This window comes from Leptonychotes weddellii, chromosome 9 (genome assembly GCF_054177405.1).
Source record: "Leptonychotes weddellii isolate Sample4059 chromosome 9, ASM5417740v2, whole genome shotgun sequence".
NCBI classification, from domain to species: Eukaryota; Metazoa; Chordata; class Mammalia; order Carnivora; family Phocidae; genus Leptonychotes; species Leptonychotes weddellii.
In genome coordinates this window covers 110,449,395-110,474,308 of record NC_138377.1, presented here as the reverse complement: position 1 = coordinate 110,474,308, position 24,914 = coordinate 110,449,395, and the positions used below count along the sequence as shown (strand labels likewise).

The 24,914-nt window shown below is 50.8% G+C and overlaps 1 protein-coding gene across 3 annotated transcripts in view; it reads left to right on the top strand.

The window, feature by feature from the left end:
• ALDH1A3 (aldehyde dehydrogenase 1 family member A3) overlaps nt 1-21,011 on the top strand; it is a 37,519-nt gene extending 16,508 nt beyond the window's left edge. For all 3 annotated transcript variants that reach the window (XM_081831550.1, XM_081831549.1, XM_081831551.1), the window contains 7 exons: nt 1,069-1,182; nt 3,446-3,548; nt 5,937-6,121; nt 11,065-11,229; nt 12,402-12,559; nt 13,394-13,468; nt 19,134-21,011. In XM_081831550.1, coding sequence (XP_081687676.1) covers nt 1,069-1,182; nt 3,446-3,548; nt 5,937-6,121; nt 11,065-11,229; nt 12,402-12,559; nt 13,394-13,468; nt 19,134-19,206 — 873 coding nt within the window. In that variant the 3' untranslated portion in view covers nt 19,207-21,011. The remainder of the gene's footprint in view (nt 1-1,068; nt 1,183-3,445; nt 3,549-5,936; nt 6,122-11,064; nt 11,230-12,401; nt 12,560-13,393; nt 13,469-19,133) is intronic.
• The last annotated feature ends 3,903 nt before the right edge of the window (nt 21,012-24,914 follow it).

Sequence of the window (24,914 nt, the reverse complement as noted above, 5' to 3'; positions counted from 1 at the left end):
GCCACCGTGCTGGGAAACCAGTGGCCCAAAGAAACACCTCCTTCCAGACACACCTGGCAATGTGCTTCAGCCCTGCTGAGTCCAGCTTGTGTGTTGCAAAAGAGGTTAAAAAAGAAACAGGAAGGAAAGAGGGATGGGAGGAAAGATCCATTCATTTCACTTCTCAGCTGGGCTAATACGATCGGGAAACAGGACCCTTACTGCTTAGAAGTCAAGCTGAAGCCGCCAGGAATTGGCCCGTTTCCCACTTTCCTTTGACTGGGGAGGTAGGACATGATTACATCATATTAATGAGACTGACAGATTCTAAAATCACAACCATGAACGCACAGCACCGAGGAAACCTAAAGACTCGAACGCCGTGTCCTAAAATCCTGCCTTTCTTAAAATAATGTGTTTTAATCGCATGAGATGGTAAATTTATTAATTGTTGACTAAATAGCATCCCGCCACCGCCTTCATTTGTGGTGTTCTTGGTGAATAAAGAAGCACTCATAGGTGCAAAGCAGGAGGCGTGAATGTGAGAGAGGTGACTGTCCCCAACCTTCAGGATATGCCAGCTCTGGGTGTGGCCCACGTTCAACAGGTGGAGCTTTGAGGGAGCGATACCGCGTTGCCATTTGGAACATTGATGGGAGGGGTTTAAAATATGGGAGCTGAAGCTCAGGGAGAGGATATTTTGCAGGGGCCTCTGAGCCTTGGAGGATGTAACCAAGGTATCTCTCTTCTCCCTGAGAATACATTTGTGTAGATAGATCCACACAGACACGCTCATGCACATGCACACACATGCTCACGCACACGCATGCGCAGAATGGAGCTGGGCTGTGAAGCTTCACCGCCATTTTGCTCAGAGGCTTTGGGTTATGAGGTGCTGCCTGGAAGGAAGCTGGGCCTCACCCTGGCCCAGCCTGCATCCTGGGCCCTGGTTTCCCAATGACCCTGGCCCTGGCTTCCCAATGAGGGGGACATCCTACAGCCCTGGCTCTATCGGCCTGAGTGTGGTCTGTGGTAGACATCTGTGTGATCCCTTCTCCTCCTCTGAAAGCCACCTCGATTTCCATCCAGGTTGGATTCCCTCCAGGAGTGGTCAACATCGTGCCAGGATTTGGGCCCACGGTGGGAGCAGCAATTTCTTCTCACCCTCAGATCAGCAAGATCGCCTTTACGGGGTCCACAGAGGTAACCCTCCTCACGGCTGTCGGCCAATGTGGCAGCCACTGTATGATCCGAGACCTGGGAACTTTTCCTTTGAGCAGCTAAACTATGATTTATTTATCCTAAGTATGGCCACGCTTCAGTGCAAAACAATCAGTAAAAAAAAAAAAAAGTAAATAAAGTCACTGGTCCAGTTTCCAAACTAAATAAATATCTAGCAGAACTCAGAAGCCTTAGAAGAAAAGATTGGTAGGTAAGATAAAATAAAAATGTAAAACATCCATAGGACAAACAACATCATAATCGAAGTTAAAGGATACATAGCAAGCTGGGAGAAAAACAGTCAGAATTTATGCAGCTCTCCAAGGCTTAAAATCCGTAATATCCCAAAATTGAAGGAAAAAAGAAAAAAAACAAAAACAAAAACGAGCACACGGAATGGTGGGACAGTGGGTAATTCAGAGAAGAGAAACACCCAATGTCCAGTAAGCCTGACCTAGCTCATTGGTCATCAGGGAAATGCAAATTCAAATGAAAGTTGGAGTCTTCTTTTGTCCGCCAGATTGGTAAAACTTGATAGCTGGTATAATGGAAGCTGTGGGAAACCAACGGGCCACTCATCCACAGCAGTCCCAAGGTGCAGGGCCATATTGTATTATTGATCCCAAATTTGAAAGTGTCAAACTTCTGATTCAGAAATTCCATCTCAAAGCAACTAGTCAGAGAGAGGTTCTCACGAGCCCTCCAGGACCCGTCTTCCAGTATACAGTATCCATTCTATACGGGGTGTTATATCCATTACAATAAGGAAAATGCCCACTGTCTGTGGTTGAAGCACACAAAAAAAGTAAGCTGCGGGAAAGTAGCTACAGAATGATCCCACGAGGAAAAGTGTGTGTGGAGAGAAATAGAAATGGTCTGTAAGGATGCCCAAGAAATTCTTCCCGTGGCCACCTCTGTGCAGGTCCTGGGGCACAGGGGGAAGGGAGATGAACACTTTCCCCCTCTGCCCTGACACACAGCTCTGTGTGGAATTATTTCTAATCTTCTTCTGTGCTTGAGAAAGAAATGAATAAATGCTTCCCAAGCAGCAAGTGTCCCCATCTCCCCACAAATTTAGTCCCTCCAGGAGCCCGAGCTGCCTTCTCCCCCAACAGCCGACTCATCCCGTCTCTGCAGACTCCTGAATCCCCTTCTCTGGGTGTCCACAGGGCTGCCCATGGGTCCAGGGGGGTGGTGCTCTCACTGGGCAGCCAACCTCAGGGACAAGAAAGTGGCCTCTGTGGTCCCAGGGATTGCTCAGCCGGCAGGCATCTCCAGAAGGGGATGGGGTGCTTTCCCACCCTAGGTCCCCCGGCTGCGTCCAGCCCTGAGAGCACACCTCGGCCCCACAAGGAATCGCCAGCTCGTGGCAGACTGGTGTTGCTTCTGTTGCTCTCTGGGGACAATCCCTGTCACGGTGGAACTATTCCAAAGGTCATTCAGTCCATCACCCGGGAGCTGGCCAATTGTTAAAATGCGCTCGCACCTTAGTTTTGGGGTAACAGCCTCAGCCCGAGAAGAGCCCGGCCCTGCCTCTGGCTAGATGTCTGCTCTAAGCGTCCATGTGCACGTTGGTCTCTTGAGAGTCTCTCCCCAGCTCTGAGTCTGTGGGGCCCGCTGTGTGATGGGCCAGGCCTCGCCTCTGGCAGTGCATGGAATGATAGGAGAGACCCTCCAGGTACGCGAAGGAGGTTGGTGAGGGGTCCTGTTCCCGCACTGTGTAGCGGTCCTCTCCCTTCGCCCTGGGGATGCCTCAGTCTTGAGTCTGTTACGGGAGAATTGGCTCCTTCTCCTCCTGAAAGTCAGCTCCCCTATTACCATAACTTTTGGAGGTTCCCTCAGCCATACCAAAGAGCCATGCGAAACCATGTCCCCCAAGCCGCCCCTGGATCCCCTTGAGCCCTTTACCAGACTAGCTGGGCCAGCCTGCCTCCAGGAGGGGCAGGCACCGGGACCAGTGAGGAGCAGTCTCTGCCACTAGCCAGCTGTGTGGCTATGGGCACATTGCTGAGCCTTCCAGGGCTCCCACTCTGCCCCTGTAAGTGGAGCAGCGTGGACCAAGGATTCCAGTGATGTCCAGGTCCGATCCATGAGGAGACGCAGGAGAGGCCGGGGGGTGGGGAGGCAGCCTTAGAGGCCTAAGGCACCTAGGCAGAGAGGCAGGGGAGCCCTAGGCTTGTCCAGAACGTCCCGGCCAGGTCTGGCCCCACCTGAGGTTTCATCTGGTCTGTTTTTTATCCTGAAGGTTGGAAAGCTGGTTAAAGAAGCCGCCTCTCGGAGCAATCTGAAGAGGGTGACACTGGAGCTTGGGGGGAAGAACCCCTGTATCGTGTGTGCTGATGCTGACCGTGAGTCTCTCCCCTTCTGGGCGTTGCTGGGGCTCAGACAGTCCATAAATCTCTCCCTGCTGCCTTGAGCAAGCTCAGAACCAACTGACACACACACACACACACACACACACATACACACACACACAAAATGACGATGATTTTCCCACCTTGGGTTGTCCAGCCGTAAGTAGGCAGATGGAGAGCAAGACACCAGCCTTACTGCTCATAGAAAGCTGCCTTGGAGATAAACGCGTCCTGTGTGGGGGCCGAGAGGCTGCCTGTCTCTGCCCTTCAAGATTAAGTCTGCGTTCCCTGTCCGTGCAGAGCTGGGGCCATGAGGAGCAGATCCAGACCTTCCCCAGAGTCCCCCATGCAGGGAGACGGCCAGGAGAGGGAGGAGCAGGGCGAGTGCTCCCCACTCACAAGCATTAATCATTCCCCCCTCCCAGTCAGTATTTCCTAGAGTGCTTTTTGCCTCTCTGAAACTCGAGATGTTCCTTCCTTCCTGACAAATGAGAGGACGGTGGCAGCGGACCCTTAAACATACCCCCCTAGTCTGGGTCCTGTCTCTCTCTCCACCACCTCTTCCCTGGGCAAGCAACCCCCGCCCAGTGGCTTGGGGGCAGTTTGTGTCTTGTTAGAGCTTCATGAAACTGTATGCTATTCGTGGCTGCCATGTCCAGAAGAAGGAAGAAGGGGCCACATCGGGCATTCATTCACCTGCGGACAGGGTCAGCCGCCAAAAGGCGTGACTTCCCAGGTACCCTGAAGCACCTTCTAGAACAGCCTCCCCACCTGTCCCCTGGTGCCAGAAATCCCTTTCGTGGAGAACAAAGCTTTCCATTCCACACTCAGATAAGGCGGGCGCTGCAAATATCCCTGAGAAAAACAACCCTACACAATTTCTTGCTAAGGTGTAAAGGACTGATATCACTTCCTGTCTCTGAAGCTGGCTTTCCACGGGAGAGTGAGTGGCCTGGGTGAGGAAGCCAGCTTCAGGGAAGGAGAAGGAAGCTGGGCAGAAGACAGACTGCTCCTTTGTCGCCTGGGCTGGTGCTCCCTTGTAGAAGCTTCGATGGTGTCGCCACTGGTTTCTGGAACCACATAGAGCAGTTCTGGGCGTTGCCACATTTGGGGTCCTGAACTCCAGTCCTAAAGAGCCAGCACCCGTTTCCCATTCTTGTGCCACCATGTCTGGGTGCCCGGTCTCCACCTCAGCTCATCCTCTCCCCCCACCAGTGAAAAAAACTGCAGCTAAACCCCAAAACTCCCTCCTGTTTGGGGGCTGGTTTTTATAAGGCTCACAGACGCCCTGCGGAGCCGTGTCCTGCTTCTCCTGTGGGCAGTGCCAGTCCACAGAATCCAATTCTGACAAAACTGGCATCCATGCGTGATGTCAGTGATAACGTGCCCCCAGCCCCCGACCCACCACTGCAGCCACCACCGCTGGCCCCCATCAGGGCACAGGAAACAAGTTAGTTCTTTTGGAGAAGGGGCAGTGTTAAGTTGGCACAGAGAAGGGGGGCAGGTGCAGGGCGGGCAAGAGCCTTATGACGCGATCGGCTACTACAGGGACTTTCTATGGGAGACCCAGCTCGAAAGCAATGTCTCCGTCCTCCAAGCGGAGGGCAGCATTCCTCCGAGGTGCTCAAAAGCGATGCTGGGTGTCTGGATCGCCTGCCCATGCCCCCCTAGGGATGCTTTTTGCCCCGTGCAAAGGAAAGCTGCATTTCTTAAGCTGCCGTGTGCGTGTAGGAGGGCGGTGGGGGTGCAGGAAAAGCAGCTCACCGCGGAGCACTAGAAACCACACTGTGAGCTGTCGGCGATAGCCCACTGAGCATTCTTCGCTGCGAAGCACAGCCCCCAAGGTTTTCCTTACTAAGCACCCTTCTAGTTTTAACTCGATGCCCACTGTCTAGTTCAGATCCAGACCTCCTCGGGCAGAATCGGTGCTTCCTTTTTAACCACATCCTACGTGGAGTTAATGTTACTTAATAAGACTTAATAAGCAAAAGAAGCTGACTTAATAGGGCTTGATAGTGAAGGAAACTCAAGGTGGAATAGCTCTCACCAGTTGGCCTCATCAGTGCTTACAGAAGGTTTATTCTATAGAACGTTGGTCCTCCAGAAAGGGAGAGGGGAGGGCTCCAGGAGCAGGTGAACCGGGAATGCAACTCTGTGCTCCTCAGCAGAGTAAAGAAGTCCTGCACTGGGGGGGCACTGATTTCACCCTACACTGCTTTTTCCCACCCTCTCTGTTGGGAAATGCCGGGAATAAAACGAACTTCTGAAACGCGGCCATTCCAGGGCCTGTTTGCTGGTGCGGGCAGTTAGAATTTGGGCCGTCACCAGTCCTGCCCTAACGACTTCATGCTTCCTCTTGCCCCCGCCGCCCCCTCCCTCCAGTGGACTTGGCAGTGGAGTGCGCCCATCAGGGGGTGTTCTTCAACCAAGGTCAGTGCTGCACGGCTGCCTCCAGGGTATTCGTGGAGGAGCAGATCTACGCCGAGTTTGTCAGGCGGAGCGTGGAGTACGCCAAGAAGCGTCCCGTCGGAGACCCCTTCGACGTCAGAACGGAACAGGGGCCGCAGGTAACCTACTGATGTGTCAGAACCCGCAGGGGGCTGAACCAGGCAGCCCCTCTGGCCCTGGCCCCTTGCAGCTCTGCTGCTTTTCGATCGATTTCGGGGTCCCTCTCAAAGCAGAGGGGAGGCTGCCTCGCCTTGCCCCTTGCTTTGGTTTAGACACCATCAACGGTACGGGTCCCACTGGGTCTCGATGGGGTTATAAAGCGGGAGTGGACACAGAGGCTTTGCTCTTTGCGGCTGATAATGCCAAGCTCGGGGCCTCGGCAGGAGGGAGGCATTCCCAGTTCCTAAGGCCCTATGCCTGCACCCTCCAGCCAAGAGGACCGTCCAGTCTCTGAGCCACTAGGATCCCCAGAAGAGAGACTCAGGCAGAGGCTGTCTTACCTGGCCAGTCTCCTTGCAGAAGAGGGGTTGTAACCTTGGCCGAAAGGCAGCGAAGTAAAGGCGGAGGCTAAGTACCTCGAGCCCACAGTCTCAGCCTTCAGGCCCTCCCTGGAGCTCACGTGCGCTATAGGACAAGGTGACCGTCAGAAACCAAAGAATCCCAGTGGAGAGGGAGTGGAGAGGGCTCAGGGAACAGGGCTGCATCTCTGGGCAGGAGGAACACGTCTCCAGAGGCCTGGTTTTCGAAACTAATGACGGGATGAAAATGATTATAACCGCGGGGTTTAATAACCTCTTTAAAAGGGCACATCCTGTATCACTTTCTTACTAATTATGCAGTGCAGCGGATGGATAAATATTTAAAAGAGGGCAGCCTGACCATCCCACGCATTATTGAAATGGAGCTCGACAGCAACCCACTTTGCTTGGAGCCGAAGTCCTGCCCCAGCCACGAAGTTGCAAATCACATGTCCAGACTCACCTACTTGTGTCCATCCCGGGAGCTCGCTGCTTCCCCGCTGCATTGGCACCACATGTTTACACGGGAAGCCACGCAAGTTTGGCTCTGTGACTTTGTGAAAGTCCCAAGCTCCTGCCAAACCTCACTTTCCTCCTCTGGAAAATGGGAGTGATGGATGAATATTGTGAATATTTCAAGGCACCTAATAAGTCTTTATTTTTTAAAGGCGGGGGAGGGGGGAGCATTCAATGACAGGCTCCCCGATCCAGGTGGCCAAAAATGTGCATGACTTCAGGCCATGTCGATCAGGTCTTGCTTAACCATCCCATGGGGATGTCCTGGCTGGGGAAGGGGGAGGACCACGTGGAAAAGGTGCATTTCTGGCCGCCGTGCCCCTCCTTGCCTTGCCCCAGCCCACATGCACTGCGGCTCCGATGCCATGTGACCCTGGTGGAGAGAAGCATCCCCTCTTGTGGCCAAAACTCCCCACCCTGCCAGACCTCAACTCCAAACCCAGTGGCCAGTGACACGAAGTTGTCTAGTGGCCTTGGTTGGATTTCCGGTCTGAATGCAAACATGGCCACAAGCCATTATCAAATCCACCGTGATTGTAAAGCTAATCCAGACTCCGTGGGAAATATGCGAGCTGATCCCATACTAAGGAAATCTTTCACCCCATCATTATTCATAAGTTTCTTTCCAAGGCTCCAGGCTTGACTTTTGAAGCCAGATACAGAAATCTCTTCCAAGAGAGCAGATCCAAGCAGAATGGGTGTTGATTTCATCGGTGCTTTTGATGCTGCAGCTAAAAGTCCTTTTGAAAGCTCACTTAAGCCGCCTAACCTCAGCATATTATTTTAGGACGCTGTTGGGTCTTTTTCTCCCAAAGTGCTTTTTCATCTACGGTAATAAGATTTTTACTCAGAGAGGATTTACAGCTGTCTAAATAGTCCTGTCTGTCTCCTGCCTGTATAACAGCTCGCTGACCTAGATCGGTGTCCACTGCAGGCAGTCGCCAGCCGAATGCTCCAGAATCTTTCAGGTTTATTTGGCAACTGAGCAATGAGGCGCATAAACGTTGCGCAAGCCACCTGGTGGGGGCAGGATCCGATGCCCTCTTCAGCAGAGCCAAGTGCAGCTTCCGACCTGTCCTTTGGAGTCTGTCTGACCCTGTCCCTGGTGGTGTGCCCAGCCGTGTCCTTCACTTCTGGAAGGTTCTCCTTCCAGCACTGGAAGGCACCAGCTGACTTTTCTTGGGGGATTATTAGATTGAGACAATCTGTTCACATGGACTCATCAGGAAGAGTGGAGTCTGGATATGCAGGCTTTCCACGGGGACCCAGCACTGCCCCCAGGACAGACAGGTAGAAAATGGTCACAGCCACTCAGGACCTATTTGGTGAAGCCCTACGAGCCCTCTTGGCCTCCGGGGAGGAGGAAAGGGCAGTCCTGGAACTTTTAACCCAAGACTTGGTTCACCCAGAGAGAAGTTGAGAGAACCTTGAGATATTACTAGAATCTGTGGTGTTGTTTGAATTACCTTTTTAGGTGGGAGTACATTCACAGGGGTTAAAACCCAGAACACATAGAAAGGTCAGTCGAGAAAAGGCTTTCTTCCATCCTCCCCCCTCCATTCATAAGCCTGGTTCTTAACCTTCCCTCCATGGGTATCCACGGTCGTAGTTTCTCATGTATCCCTCCAAACTTCTTTATGGATATATAATCAAATATGAATATGTATTCTCATTTCCCCTGTTTTTACCCAAAAGATAACTGTGATATCTATCCTGTTTTACACCTTGGTTTTTGTGCCCTCGTTAGAAACTTGGAAGAGCTTTCCATGCTACAGGTCATGAGAACCTGCCTCATTCTTTTTCATATGTAAATAGAGTTCAGCCCTAAGAATTCACCAGAATTCAGATAACATGTTCTGATAAACGCGTGGGTGTGTGCGGTTATGCACAATGTCTCGGAGTACATCATTTTGCACACGCGCAAGGAAATCCGTGGGACACAGTCCTCAAGTGGGATTCCTGAGTGGGAGCCCATTTGTAATTTCTCTAAGTGTTGCCAAATTACCTTACAAGAGGATCAACCAACCTATGTTCCTACCAGCTTCGTATGGGCTTGTCTGTTTCTCCAGCCATACGGACAGAGCATGGATTTTGCCCATCTGATGCCCATCTGATGCCCATCCGATCACTTGGTTTTAATATGCATGTATGTCTTGGGGCGCCTGGATGGCTCAGTCGTTAAGCGTCTTTCTTCGGCTCGGGTCATGATCCCAGGGTCCTGGGATCGAGCCCCGCGTCGGGCTCCCTGCTCGGCGGGAAGCCTGCTTCTCCCTCTCCCACTCCCCCTGCTTGTGTTCCCTCTCTCGCTGTCTCTCTCTCTGTCAAATAAATTAAAAAAAAAAAATATGCATGTATGTCTTATGATGACTAAGGCAAAACATCGTATCACGTTTAAAAGCCACTGGTAGTTTCTTGTCTATCAACTGCGCATGTGCTGTGCCTATTTTTCTCTTGTATCGCTGGTCATTTTTCTTACACTTCCAAGAACTCTTGAAACGTGAGGGAGATTAGCTCCCTTTCTATGATATGACTCGTCAGGTTTTCTCCAGTTTGTGCTTTTGCCTTTGACTTTGTTTACACGACGCCTTTGCCTTTTTCTTTACAACACACTCAAATTTATCAATCTTTTCTTTTTGGTTTCCGGATTTCACGTCATAAAAAGACCACCAGCACCCCATGTTTAGAGAGGCTTTTTCCCCACATGAGAGAATTTGAAAACTTCTATTTTTCACAGTTAAAGTTTTGATCTGTTTGGAATTTATGCTGGTACAGGTGTGAGGTATGGATCCAACTTGGAATTTCAACACTGGATCCACACGTCAGGAGATGACTGGTCCAGTGACTTGTATGGTTTGTGCCCACCGGTTCTGAGAAAGCTAGCCTGCCCCTCAGGAACAGACAGGCATCCAAATACACCACTGGGTTTGCTTGGTTGTTTGTTTGTTTTTTTTTTAATTTTATTTAAAGTTGTTTTAATGAAACCAGTTTTTTCTTTTTATCTAAAAAGCTCAGCTATAGCAAACCTATCAAAACTCTGTCTCTCTCAGCCAAAGGGAGGGGACTAGCAACAGGGTCATGGTCAAGAACAGGGCACTCATGGATTCAGGAAGAAGGACCATTGGGGATGGGGAGAGCACTTCTTCCCTTGAGTACAGTCTCCCCAAAAGGGTGCCCTTTGACAGCTGGTTGAGTGCCTTGTCTATAAGCAGAGTATTAGGCAGGGGGAGGGGGGTTACAGGGTGCACTCTGGCTCAGGAGATCCCTAGACAAGATGGCAGAAGGCAGAGCCTTCCTGATGATCTGGCTCCTCACCAACAAGGAAAGCTCATCCATCTCACCTTCAATCTCATGCCACTCTATTTCCAGGGCAGCTGGGTAAGATGGTCAGCTTTCCTTCTCCCTTCTCCTCTGCACCATGGATGGACAATTCCAGTAACTAGCACCCTCATCCATCGTGCCCTATGAGAAGGGAGCAGGGTTTCCAGATAACCTTTGTGACACTCAGTAGATTGGAATTCAAATAAGCAAAGAAGATTTTTTTAGCATAAGCATATCCCAAATAAGGAAAGACTTTTTAGCATAAGCGTATCCCAAACACTATGCTTATGCTAAAAAAGTCTTTCATTGTCTTTCAAAAATGCAAATTTAACTGGGTGCCCTGTGGTTTTATTTGCTAAATCTGGCAACCCTGGAAGGATGCAAAGAGTTGGGAGAGCAAAGTGACCACTTCAGATCTTGTTTCATTCATGGATTTGCTTAACAGCATGGAAGAGGGCAGTGGTATGAACAGACCGTACACCTGGAGAGGAGGAGGAGAGCCTATCTCCCCATCTCTCCCCTGCTCCAAAGAGCCTAGACTTGTGCATCGGAGGAATATTTGCATGCAAGGCACATCTGTCCCATGAATTACGAGTTGGCAAGAACACTTAGGGGTGGGACAGCTGATCATGGGAAAGCCCACTGGACCCATCAGATGGCAGCCACTGCCCCGAAGGAACCCAAGCTGTACTTCTCCTTGTGTTTTGCAGATTGACCAAAAGCAGTTCGACAAAATCCTTGATCTGATCGAGAGTGGGAAGAAGGAGGGAGCCAAGCTAGAATGTGGGGGTTCAGCCATGGAAGACAGGGGGCTCTTCATCAAACCCACTGTCTTCTCAGAAGTTACTGACACCATGCGCATTGCCAAAGAGGAGGTACTGGGGGCTGCAGGAAAAGCTTCATCCCAAGGGGACTCTTGTGGGGTGTGGGGGGTGAGAGGAGTGGGTGTTACAAACAGAAGTCTTCTCTAGGGCTCAGGGACCCCAGAAGTCTTTGTGAGGGGAGTGTTTTCCTTTCTCCTATGGCCTTCTTCCTCTCCTTTGGGGTCCTGAGAGAAGCCATCTTGCCTACCTGCCTTTGGGAACCCCAAGCACTGTATAGCAGAGTTTGTCCTAAACCCCCCATTTTCCATGCATCTCTGAGGAGCGACAGTCCCTCTTCTGTCTTCTAACACATTCTTGGGGTGGCCCATCGTGGAGGCTTCTTGCCACCAGTGGGTTATACCAGTGGATTCACGGCCCAAGGCTGCCTTCACGGCCCCTAGACTGAACTAAAACAACGGGTGTGTTCATTCAAAGAACACATTGTGGCTGGAATTCTCTTTGAAGTTCTCCATCAGGAGCATCCTTGAAAATGGTGGAAATTGAGGAGACCCCCATAAGAGTGGGATTCTAACTTTGTCTTTCAATCTCACCGTTAATCCGGATGGACACTTGTTCCCACCTAGGGTCCCGGGTGGTTGGACGCTGGGCTGTGGTCTTTTGGGACTCGAGAGAAAGTGAATCACTGCTGAGTACTTCCTGTGTGGGTATTTTATAGACTTTCTCCTAGAGACTTTTATGGGGTTTTTATTTTTGTTTTACATAGCAAGGAACAGTGTCTCCCTCCCTCCCTCCCCTGGGAGTTATTAGGGAGACAGTTTAAGGCATCCTCGTTGATGGAAAACGTCCCACCAAGAGGTCGGGGCACACGGTCCTACAGCTGTGCCGCTCAAACACCCTCAGCAATAACTTTCCAAGGAAAGCTTGCAAAGTTTTGTCTCGTGTGCACGTCAGAGGGCTGGGGCTTCTCAGAAGCCCTGATGACACTAAGAGAGAGAAGCCTGAAACGTGCTTTCAGTTGGTATTTTAAGTTTGGTTTAATCGTAATCCTTCCCTTCAGATGTCAACCGTCGAGTAGCTTAAAAGATCTCTGGAGGTTCTTTTGTCCCCAGTCCTCATTCCTCACGCGTGTGAGCACTCTGGGTAAAACGAAGTCGGTGCTGGCTCAGAGCGGATGCCCCTCCTTCAGACGCACCTCTCACTGCCCTTCTTGCAATTCTTCGTAGATTTTTGGACCGGTGCAGCCAATACTAAAGTTCAAAAATATCGAAGAAGTGATAAAAAGGGCAAATAGCCTTGAATATGGACTCACGGCAGCCGTGTTCACAAAAAACCTCGACAAAGCCCTGAAGCTGGCTTCTGCCTTGGAGTCCGGAACTGTCTGGTGAGTAGCAGATGTGTGTGTTTCGGCTCTCCTGAGCTGCTGGCTTGCTAGCCTCACGGCCCTTCTACGGACAGCTTCCAGTCACATCATCTGTGCCAAGGGCTGCCTTAGAGCTGTGCTCCGTCCTCATGACCACCTCTGAGATAAGCACCATCATTGTGTCTATTTTACAGGGGAGGACATGGGGACACAGAGAGACTGGGTGATTGGCTTAGGGTCACACAGCTAGTACGTGGCAGAGCAGAGCCCAGAGCCAGCCAGCCAGCTCTGGTACCCCTGCTCCGGACCAGAGAGTTGTGCTGCCCCTTGGACTCCACTCCCTCCACCTTTATTTTTTATTCTGACTCTAAAAGCAGTGCCTGGTCTTGTTCAAAGTGAGGACCCAAGTCCCTGCTTCACCAGGCATCCTGCAGATGACATTATCCTCCCTGGAAAGATGATAATGCTGATAAATATAAATCGGGGCTCAGAGAGGCTGAATAGCAAGCCCAGAATCCTTAGAGCCAAGAAGCAGGAGAGCTTTGAGGTCAGGTCTGGTGCATTTCAAAGCTAAATCTTATTCCCCAGTGCCGCAGTTTCCCTTTCCTTTCTTCTCACCTTGACATTCCCTCCTATCCCAGCGAAAAGTTTTATGCTTAGGAATATTCAAATTTTAGCTTCTGGTGGGAAGAATGAGAAGGCAGAAGTTGAAAACGCACTGTTTCCATTATTAAAACTTTGACGAAAAGTCATTCTCTAGGCAAGGGTCTGCTTCAAGCCCCTGCGAGCCGGGACACCCATGACCCGGGTGGGTCTTCCCCAGGTAATCGTGAGCATCTGTCGTTCTTCCTCTAGGATCAACTGCTATAATGCCATCTACGCACAAGCACCCTTTGGTGGCTTTAAAATGTCAGGAAACGGCAGAGAACTGTAAGTATCTGTTACCGCATGCCTGCCGGCAGGTGAACAAAACACACACTACGTTCGCAGGGTGGGCGGGGGGGGGGCGGGGGGCATTCACGCCAGGCCACTGACCTTGCCCCGTGCCCCTGTGTTGTCAGGCCAGATCGGCCATGAGAGGAAGGCGGGTGGCCCTTTCCCTCTGGGGCTGCGAGGGATCCCTCTCATCCCGTCTCCCTCCCGCCTTCCCACTCCTGCCGCCCTCCACCCTCATCCTCACACCGCGCTCCTTCCGGCCCCAGGACCAACTTCTAGCCTCAGCTTCCGTGTCCTCCCCAGCAGCTACCACACATGGGGGTGTTCAGTAGACATTTGGCACAGGCTTCCCACATGAGGACAGGGGCGGAACTGGAAAAGTGCACTTTTTGCTAGACTCACACAAACCCCAGCCCTCCGCAAGGAAAATGGGCTCTCTCCCAGGTCGGGCTCTGGCCCTGGCTGCCCCACTAGCAGAAGCTCTACGGACAGACTCGGGGTTACTCTGACTCCTTCTCGGTGCCTCTGTGGGAGACATACTGCCATGTCCTCTGTGGCCCCATCAAATCCACCGCGTACTCCTAAAGGGTCGCTTTCTATCTTGCCCGCTGGGAAGATGAACTCCGTAGGCGTAGACTCATGGACAGGGCTTCTTGTGTCTGGCCCAAGATAAAAGGTCCAGGCACAGAGCTGGACAGAGCGTTCCGGGAGTGGACACACTGTAGTTTCCAGCTGGACGAGGCCTTCTCTCCCACGTCCTTCTTGGTGGTGCTTGGCGTTTTATTAGCCTTTGTGGCAAACAGCTTGTGGGATCCATCTTCCCAGGAGGACCGTCTGTGACAACTGCAGACTGCTCCTGGAACATCTCAGAGGGCCCCGAGCTCTTACTCTTAGTTAAACAGTTTGTGTTATTTATATACAAATGCATTACCTCGTTCTTGTTTGTATGTCGTCCAGTGGGAGCACTCAGATGCTTCCCCTCGGCTTGGGCAGCTCCCCTTCCAGATTCTTCATAAAGATGTTATGAGAGAATGGGGCTGGCTTCCCTCCCTGAACAAATGCTTTTGACCCGTCTCCACGGAACTGGGGTCCCTTCCCCCATCTTGGTCTTTCTTTCTAATCCATTCCTGAGTCATGGCAAATATGCTAGAAACATCTGAACATCTGAGTAAAATATGTCCATTGGTGTCCCTCTAATTCCTATGACTCGTTTCCCTTTCAGGGAACCTCAGTAAATTCTCAGCCATGAAAACCCTTTGCAGAAATCATGTTTCATCCCCAGATGGCTTGTTTGTGTTCTGTTCTAGGAGCCTCTGCTTCATTTTCTTTTTACATCCTCCTGCTTGAGAGAGACATGAGGCCTGGGCTGGGGTCACCTGGGTCCCTGTCAGAGCCTCCCCACAGCTGTAGTACTCATGACCACTGGCACGTGCTGGGCACAGACCCTGCCAGGCTCTGTGTGAGCACTTTGCATGTGTCCATTCATGCCACGCTCACGACAGTCCACGAGACGGTGTCTTACTTTGTTCTGCTTGCTCCACCAGAATACCACAGACGGGGTGGCTTAAACAAGAGACACTGGTTCCTCACAATTCTGGAGGCTGGAAGCCTGAGGTCAAGGTGCCAGCAGATGTGGGGTCTGGCGAGGGCTCCCCTCCTAGTTCACAGAAGGCTGTTCTCACCATGTCCTCGCATGGTGGAGGGGCTGAGGGAGCTCTCTGGGGGTTTCCTTTATAAGGACGCTTATCCTTTTCATGAGGGCTTCCAACTCTCCTAACCTAACCACTTCCCAAAGGCCTTGCCTCTTAATACCTTCCCATTGAGATTGCAGGGCTTCAGTGCATGAATTTTTGGTGGACACAAACATTCGGTCCATAGTAGATGGCTACTACCACTAACTGCCCTTGTTTCTGGGTGAGGAAACCCAGGGGTGCCGGGGAGGTTCCATGCCTTTCCCGGGTCACACTGCCAGTAAGTGACAGAGGTGGGGTTGAATCCTTGGACCCACCACACCATAACACCTTGCCAAACGGGGGTGTCACCTCTGTAAGCCACGTGGACTGAAGCCAGCCAGGGCATACATGGTCATTTGTCTCTCCTGATCAGCTGCCTTCAACCAGGCAGGTCATGACCGCTCGAGGGGGACCCAGAACCCCACACGGTCCTCCTCCCAGAGGCCAGGCGTGGCCTCCTGCTGCAGCAAGAATTTTGGCCCGCACACAGACGGCCTTGGATGTCCATGCTGCAGGAAGGGTGCTTGGGGCCCGCCTGACTTCCAGTGTGTACTGACTCACACCACCTATGGTTTATTGCTTTCCTCACCTGTGTCATTCTGTCTCCCTTCCCCCCCCACCCCCGACCGCCCTTCCAGGGCCTCAGCACCCCCACCTGGCGCAGAGCACAGCCTGGGTCTCATCCCCACAGCCGGGACTTTTTTCAATGTGTTTTTTGTTTTTTACCCTTGGCATATATTTCCCCAAGGCTTTTGATAAAGCACTTTAACATAATTCACACGGAGCCTGGAAACTGACTTGAAAACCAATTTCCATTTTCACTGGTCTCTGATTAATGCCTTCATGTCGCATCCAGTTCTCCTTTTGTATGCTGGAGCACGGTGCGGGGGATTCCGTGGTTTTCCCCAGCCCAGGCCGCCTGGACCCGGCTGGCTCTCTGCCGCCCACCCACAGGCCCCTCCGGGCATCTGCTCCTGCGCACGTCTCGGGCGGAAGCCTCCAAGTTCTCTTCCTCCTGGACACTTTTCTTGCTGGTTTTGCGGTAACAACGACAACAAACAACAACAAAAATCCACACAATCCACACAAGATGTGTGGGAAGTGAGGCCTCCCTTCACGGATCCTCAATCCCGTTTGTTAGAGATAACCACTGTTCCATCACCCATTTTGTTCATTTGTTCACTTAGCCAATATTTAATGAGGACCTTTAGGGCACATGCTGGGTTCTGAGCCCAGAGCAGTGATCACCCCTCCCCCTTCCAACATTCTGGTGAGGTCGAATGGAGAAGGGCTGGGCTCATGGATGGCCTTGAGCGCCAAGACCGTCATGACTGGGCAAGAAACCCATTAGGAGACACCGCAGTGGGTCGAGTAAGAGCAGCAAGAACTTGAACTTTGGCAGTGATTGCAAGAATAGGAAGAATAAGGTGATTCGTGTACTTCATCTTACAGGAATGGTTTAAGACTGGACTGTGTTAGTTAATGGGCTAATTCGCCGAACATGCTTTCATCATTTGGTTTACTTTTCTTTAGGAAGTTGATAAATCATTAGCTACCTTGAATTTTTAACAGCGCAACACTAGATGCTCACTTTTAGAATTACTGTGCATTTTCTTTGCATACAATGGATGCACGTATGTGCATTCTTTTCTGTTTCAAATGAAATGGGAGCAAACTACTTTGTGGTCTTGAGAATGGGCTTTGGATATGCCTCTATTCTTTTTATTAAGGGTCTCCCGTGATGGACTTTTGTGTTATTTCCAAGGGCTTTTGCTATTACAAACCATGATTCTTCCTTGTGCATAAATCTTTATGCACTAGTGGGAGATTGTTTTCAGAATAAATTCCTAAAATTGGGTAATCTGCCGCATGAAAAATGAGCTCCCGCTCCTTTGGTTTGCAAGTCTTTTATTGTGAGGCTGTTGAGCATATTTTTCACACTTACTGGTAATCTGTGTTTGTTTTTCTGTGAACTGACTATTCCTGCCCTTTGCTGATTTTTCCTTTTGATTGTGGGGTTTTTTACTTGGTTTTTAAGAGCTCTTTGTATATGAAGGAATACGGCACTGTTTCTCACACAGTGTTGTGAATGTAATTTTTTTCTAGTTTCTCATTTGTTTTGGGGGGGTTTTGAAATGGATTTTCTGCTCTACAGAAGTTGAATTCACCATTCTGCATATGGCTTTTATATTTTGTGTTATGTTTAGAAAAGATTACAAAATACTTCACTCATTCTCACGGGTTCTTGAACTATTTGTTTTAAGGAACTACCAAAAAAAATCCCAGTGACATATTAATTAAGAGATAATAAAATTACTTTCTACTCTTTATTTTTTACCTGTACACACAGCTCTATAATAAATCATCTCCAATCGTTATAACGACAAGGAGGCGATGGTACGCCCATTTTAAAGATCATGAGTTGGAGGCTTAGGGAAGGCTAAGGACCTGCCTACATAGGTCTAAGCCAGTGGTTCTCCAATTTGAGCTGTATCAGAATCCTCTGGCTTGTTAAAACACAGATTTCTGGGCCCCACTGCAATAGGTGTATTAGTTTTTTATAAAACAACATGAATGTATTACCTAATACAGTTCTGTAGGCTAAAAATCTGATGGTCTCACTAAGTTGAAATCAAGGCATGCGCAGGGCTACAGTCCTTTCTGGGGACTCCAGGGAGGGAATATGTTTCCTTGCCTTTTCCAGCTTCTAGAGGCTTCCCACATTCCTTGGCTGGTGGTCCCTTCCTCTATGCTCAAAGGCAACACTGTTCCAGCTCTCCGAACCTGCTTCTGTAGTCTAATTTCCCTCTGACTCTCTTCTTCTGCCTCCCTTTTACCCTCTTAAGGATCCTTATGATACTTCAGGCCCACCCAGATAATCCAGAATAACCTCCGTATTTTAAAGCCAGTTAATTGGCAACTTTAATCCCATCTGCAACCTTAATCCCCCTTTGCCGTGTAACCTAACCGGTTCGGAGGATTGACGAGGGGGCATTATTCTGGCAACCCCAGTACCTCAGGGGCAGGGTAGGGGGCCTGAGAATCTGCATTTTGTGCAAGGTCTGAGATGTTGCTGAGGCTCTGAGACCACACTTGAGAACCACGGACCGAAGGGATGACATGGGACTCTACAGACCCTCCAGTGGCCACCTCAATTTCTACCTCTTTTCCCCAACAAGGACACATTTTTATTTACTTAACAGCAGAGCACGTGTTGTGGAGGCATTTATTTATTTTATTTTATTTTTTTCCCACGATATGGAGGCATTTAAACATACCCAAAGCCATATCTCAGTTCTGGGAAGGGGAGCTGCCCTGACGATGGCCCATGACACCTGAGAAGGGTCACCGGGCTCTGCAAGATGTAAAGAAGGGACAGATACCAAAGAGGAGAACTCAAAGGTCGTGGTCCCCCACTTGTGTCCGGTCTGTGCTAATGTCTGCCCCCCTCGCTGCTCTGGGCTGGCTTACTCCTTTTACAACTGGTCGCCAGCTGTGGGCTCTGAGGTCAACTCCAGGCCCTCCGTGTCCCTGTTCCTTGTGGATCCTCTGGCCACATCCCCTGCTCCCCTCCTTGTTCACCCACGTGGGCCCTCTTCTCACTCTCTACTCCCCACCCAGGGAATCCACCTCTTTTTTTCGCCCCCCTCATCCCTTTCATCCATTAAAGGCAAACACTTAGTCCTTCTGAATATTTCCAAAGCATCACACATCAAAACACTTGATATTTAAACTGAAGTTACTTAAATGCACTAACGGTGTGATGCTCCTGGCTATTCCCCTATTAAGTCATCACATTCTGACTCTTTGCACCGACTCCAAACTGCCCAACAGAGTAATTGACCAATCAAGCGTTAGACCACAGCTGGCAACGAAAGGCGAGGTGACATGCCCGTTTTACGTTCTCCTCTTTCCTGTGATCGCAGTGGTGAATATGCGCTGGCTGAATACACAGAAGTGAAAACTGTCACCATCAAACTCGATGACAAGAGCCCCTGAAGGAAAGGTGGGCTCCTTCCTCAAACCTTTGACAGCTGAATGTGGCAGATGGAACTTTGCCGAAGAACACCTGCATTTCCCGCCTCCCCGGGTTACTCTGCTCTGGAGACTTTAAATCTACTGGATTTGAACGATTTCAGTTTTCCTCTCACACTCCTGTTTCATTGACCAATATGTTGTGTATGTGGCATTGAAGTCCTGCCTGGGGATGGAGCGAGGGGCCATTTCCGTTTTTCCCTTCCAACCAGGTCCCCCAGGGACAGTGAAGAGGCTCAGGGCGAGGCCAACAGGAAGTGGTATTTGAAGTCTCCAGCGGTCACTTAAAGATGTTTTGCCGACTCTGACTCCAATAAGAACTTGGAAAAACACCCGGCTTATTCTGCAAACAGGGCCCTGCACCTGTGGCCTCCTCGGGGTTACCTGCCCACAGAACAAGCCCCTCCTACCAGTTAGTGGGAAAGAAACAGGACTAAGTTGAAAACAAAACAAAAACAGGATTGTGAGGATCCAGTGTGGGGAGCTTTGGGGAAGCAAGTACCATGGAAAGGTACCGAAGGACTTGGGTGTGAAGGGGCGTGGGTCTTCAAGGACTGCTTCTTGACATTGACCACAGGACTCAGCTTAAAACCAAAACTCCTTTTGGAATATGAACGAATCAACGGCCAGCTTGCTTATCTAAAACTATGTCACGGTCTGCCTTAACCAAGGCACTTTCTCAGGCAGAGAACATCCCTAGTGTTTCCATCACTGCTGAGGACCCAGTACTCTGACGTGACAACAGCTTGGCAACTGCGTTTTACAAACCAGAGCCATAATTCGCTTTTACAAATTATGAATTTCTACCACTTGCATTAATGGTTTCTGATCAGCCTGTGTAGCTCTCTTTGTCTCCAGTTTGGTTATCTATTTTAGATTAGCAAAACATACGCAACTGGAAAGGTTGTTGTTTTAATACAGCTTGGTTTTTTAAAGTCCTATTTTGATGTTAATGATTAATTAACAAATAACACCCAGACTCCATGGAAGAACTGGGTCTCCTACTAAAGTGGCCTGAGTACTGCACTAACATGTTGTGAATTTTTCTTTTCCTCTTTATATGTGCAAACGCTGTGCAATCCCAAGTTTTAAAGTGTTCCCCTGATCACGCTTTTAAAAAACAAAACCAAACGTAATTGCGTTATTTGGATACTTTCATTGTTATTAACTAGTTACTTTTCTGATGGTGCTTATATTTGGGAATTAAATTATGTTTATAGGATTAAATTGGGGGAGGGCAATAATAAAATAAACATCAAAACCAGTGTATGGATGAAAGAAAGTCCTACATGGAATGGGGTTGTCATTCTTGTCAGAAATAGGCAATATGCAATTCACCTTCTCTACATCAGTTAACACTTATCACTTAAACTGTCGGCTAAGTCAGGAGTTGACTTCATACACTGAATTTTCGGGATTTTATCTCAAGCAACTATAGACATTAACCTTGATAGTAATACATTAGAGGGGTCTCATTCTCTCATTGTACAATGCTGCCTTTAATATGAAATGCTACATTATTTATAACTGGTATAGTTAATGTATCTTTTTATAGTTGTAAGTAAACAGAGGTGGTATATTTAACCTTCTGTAATATACTGTATTTAGAAATGGAAATCTATATAGTATTAGATTTCACTTCTTTTAAGGTTTATTCCTGTGGTATGGTTTCAAAAAAAAAATCTATTGGCCTCGGAATTCTGACCCCAACTACAGATCGCGTCTGGCAATACAACAATGATAAAATAAAATCGGATATTTGACAAACATTACGTTTTTTCACTTAACGACGAAACTCGTTGTCATTCTGTGGCTGACCTTTCTCTTTCTCAGAGCTTCTGTACAAAATGGCTTGTAATAAAGCAGTATTGATAGCTGAGGATTCAAATTCAGCATTTAGTCTGAGCGTGAAACCCACTGGTTTGAAGGTTGAGCAGGCAGGGAGCTCGGCCTCAGAGGCTCCGCATCTTAGTTGGTGAAGTGTAAGCTGTCACCTAAGCTGCCCGAGTGTCCTTTTACTAGTGAGCGGGTGAGTCCGGAAAATGGTGGGGAGGACTGTACAGGGTTTTAGGGAAAATATTGCATCCTGCTATTGTGTGCACACATTTCCATTTTTGTCACAGGGATCTAGGTGTTTGGGTTTAGCCTACCTTAAGTTTCTAAGAAGCCTCAATCACCAAGCCGTGAGCTGACGCTGAGGTTGGATCAAGAATATCCCTTGTACTTGGTTAGGTTCATCGAGTTGCACCTGTGTATTTGATGTTAATCATCCATGATCACTCTGACTATGGGGCAGCGAGGTGCCATCTTTTAAGAGAACACGTAAAGGAGGCTTGGATCAGATCTCTCTTAATGTATGCACTTACGTATGTACTTATTTATTTAGAAAACTTTCATTTCTCAATCTAAATGTGAGCAGAACATTCTAGGAAAATGGCCTTTTCCTTCAATTGGTTTACTCTCTGAAGGGTACCATTCTGGGGACACAGACTGGCTGTCATGCATGTGCATGTGCACGCGTGCACCTGTGTGCTTGTGGTGGTGGGGGGCACAGGAGGTGGGCACATTCTCTAAAAGTGGACCTTTTTGAATGCCTTAGCTTTTCCCGATAATGGACAAAGAATTTTTACTGTCCTTGCTCCTACATATATCTGACTTGAGCTGAAACGTGGATGATAAGGGATTTTTTAATAAAGTGTCAGGGAAGAATGTCTGAGGAAACTAAGTTCCCAGCTGAAGAAATGACTAGAAGGCAGTGGGCGTGGGGTGGGAGGGTAGCAATCAGCCACTAGGCCTTCAGAAGGCAGAAATGTTAGGTTGAGGAGGTAGCTTCCAGTTGATTCCACCTTAGAAGGGGTCATTCCAATATGAGATGCTGAGAACCTGCGTACGCAGAGCAAAAGCTAGAGGACCAAGGGTCGGGGAGGCCGGGTGGGGGGGGCGAGTGGGGGGCAAGAAGCAGCAGGAAGAGATCTTAACTGACCTGTAATAACCTTCCCATGCAAACCTGTGATTAACTAATGCCTAATGAATAGAGTTAAATGTTGGGATGTAACCAGCTCAAAACAGTCCACTCGGCTGTTTTTTTACATTGGAGACATTCCCTAGCCTATTCCCAAACTCATTTAAAAGGGAAGCTGAGTTGCCCCAGCCTCATTGGCCACAGGAGCTCCAGTGTCCGCCCGGGCACTGGGTTGCTGTTCCTCACGGTGCCGCTAGATGGCGCGGCCGCGCTCCCTGGAGGCGCCGCGCCGCGCCGCGATTGCCCGGCTCACTGAGCACTGCGACGCCACGCCCTGCGAATTATTAGGGACTTTTCGGTAGCAATCACACTGCTGCCTTTTGAGTACTGGAATTAGGGCCGAAGTATTGAGGACAGGATTGCAAAACCGCACCCACCCTTTTGCAAGGGCGTTCCGTGGCGGGAGAGCTGGAGGCCTCTTGGGAGCAAAGCAAAGCCGCCCGGTGGTGCCCTCGCCGAGGGGCCACTGCTCAGAGCGCCCGCGAGGTCGTGCGGGGGTCGTGCGGGGGACCTGCGTCTGCCGGGCCTTTGTGAGATGGCAGTGAGGGTGGTGGGCATTTGTCTCCGTCTTGCGCTAAATCTGGGAAGGTTCCAGTCCTAACATTACGTGAGAAGAGTCCAGTGCGCGGGTCCTGCCAGGCTGCAGAACCATCTGCTTTTTTCTGAGCAGGCTTCTCTTCTGGGGTTGGCACGCGGAGCCAGGTCTGATGGCTGCCCGCGGCATGGACGTGCGTCCCTATGATCTGCCTTCGGATAATGGCCTCAATGGCGTGATGAACGTACTTACCTTAAGTCGAAACATGATCAATTGCCAACATTCCGCCCTGGGTTATCTACTCCCCCGCCCAAAACACCCGACACAATTTAAAATGATTCACCAAATAGTGACATCTCTCTATATACATCCATAATTAAATAACTTCATGTGACGGGAGGGGCACAGTTTGCAAAATACGAAAGCTTTACAAATATCTGTTTCTATACTGCCCTATACGGAATCGTACATAAATGAATATTCCCTGATTTTTAAATATTTACTGCGAGTCTACGCCTAATACGAGTCAGAGGTTAATCGTTGGGTTTTGCCCGCCGAGCAGAGCCCAGGGGCAGTGAAAGCTGGGCTGAGCTGAGAACCGACCAATCTTGTCGCCGCGCCTGCCCCGCGGGGACAGAGCAGGGTACCCAAACCTGGAGGAGACCTCGCGCTACAAGGGCTCACGGGCCCCGGCTTCCCCGAGGCGGGAGCGGTGCATCTGGGCACCTCCGGCTTTCGGCTAGGGAAACTGAGGCGGGCCACCACAGGGATCCCCGCCCCCCTCCCCGCGCCCGTCGCGGGCCGGAGCAGCCGCGGCCGATCCTCGCCCTGCGCGCTCTCCGCGCCGCCCGCCCGCGGGCCGCAGGATTGAGGAAGTGAGTCTGGGCCCGGCCCGGCCCCGGCGCGCGCGGCCGGAGGCGCAGGGGTCGGAGGGCAGGGGGACGGCCAGGCCCCGGCCCGCTGGTGTCCGCCGCGCCCGGCCCCGCGCGCCCAGCCCCGCGTCCCAGGCGCCCCGGGCCCTGCCCCGCCGCCGCCGCAGGTAAGCGCCCGTCCGGTCCGGCCCGCGCCCCGCCTGGGGGCCTGGCTGCCTCCAGCGCCAGTTCTCGGGGAGCCCCGGCCCCCCCCCGCAGCCCACGCCCGCGCTCCGGGCGGCCGCGTGCTCCCCCGAGGTGGCCCTTGCCCGGTGGGGTGGGGGGAGCACCGAGGGCGCGGGCGGCCCCCGTCTCGCGGCCCCGCGGCCTCCCCGGCCCGCCGAGTGGGGGAGGGTGCGGGGCCCCAGAGGGCCACCCCCGAAACCCCGCGCGGGCCGGGGTCGGAGCCGGGGGAGCAGGGGAGAAAAACAAAAGTCGGGAAGATCCACCAGGGCGTCTACAGGTTTCCTTCAGCCCGGCGGGGGCCGAGTGTGAGCGCGCCAGTGTGCGGGTGAGTGTGAGTGCGTGTGTGCCTGGGGAGGTACTGCCCGGGATCTCTGGCCTCCGCGGGGGTGGGGGGGCGCCTGCACACCCCACCCCACCCCCGCAAAGCCTGGACCGGGCTTCTGCCCACCGGCCGCGGCTCTGGCCAGGTCCCGGTAAAGCCCGCCATCTCTGCCACCTTGCCTGGCAGGGGTGCAGAGATGAGTGAGGTCCGGGACGGGGCAAGGAGGGGAGCCTGGGAAGGCTGGAGGCCAAAGGGAGATGGTGAGGGAGAATTGGGGGACCTCTGGCCAGCCCAGCCTGTCCCTGCACACTTGGAGGCCAGGAAGTTTTCTCCCCAGACACATCAGCCGGGGTCAGAGAGGTAGAGAAAACAGGAGCCTGCGGTTAAGTTTTTAGCAAGGCTCTCACTGAATACCCTCTTTTTAGAGTTTGCAAGCCACTCAGCATTGTGACAAAGTGCCCAGACATTAAAGGGACACCTAGAAATAGGCATGATTTTGGAAAACATTAACATTAAATGCCTCTTGTCATTTGACTACTTATTTTTGCTTCTGTCCCTGAAGAATAAAAAAAGTTAAAAACATACAAACCTCACACCTGACTTGTCCCTAAAGGAGGTTTTGGGGTCAGCGAAACGTTCCTTCCCCCAAGCTTCCACATCTCAGGGAATAGGCCCATGGTCAACTCAGTTGCTGGG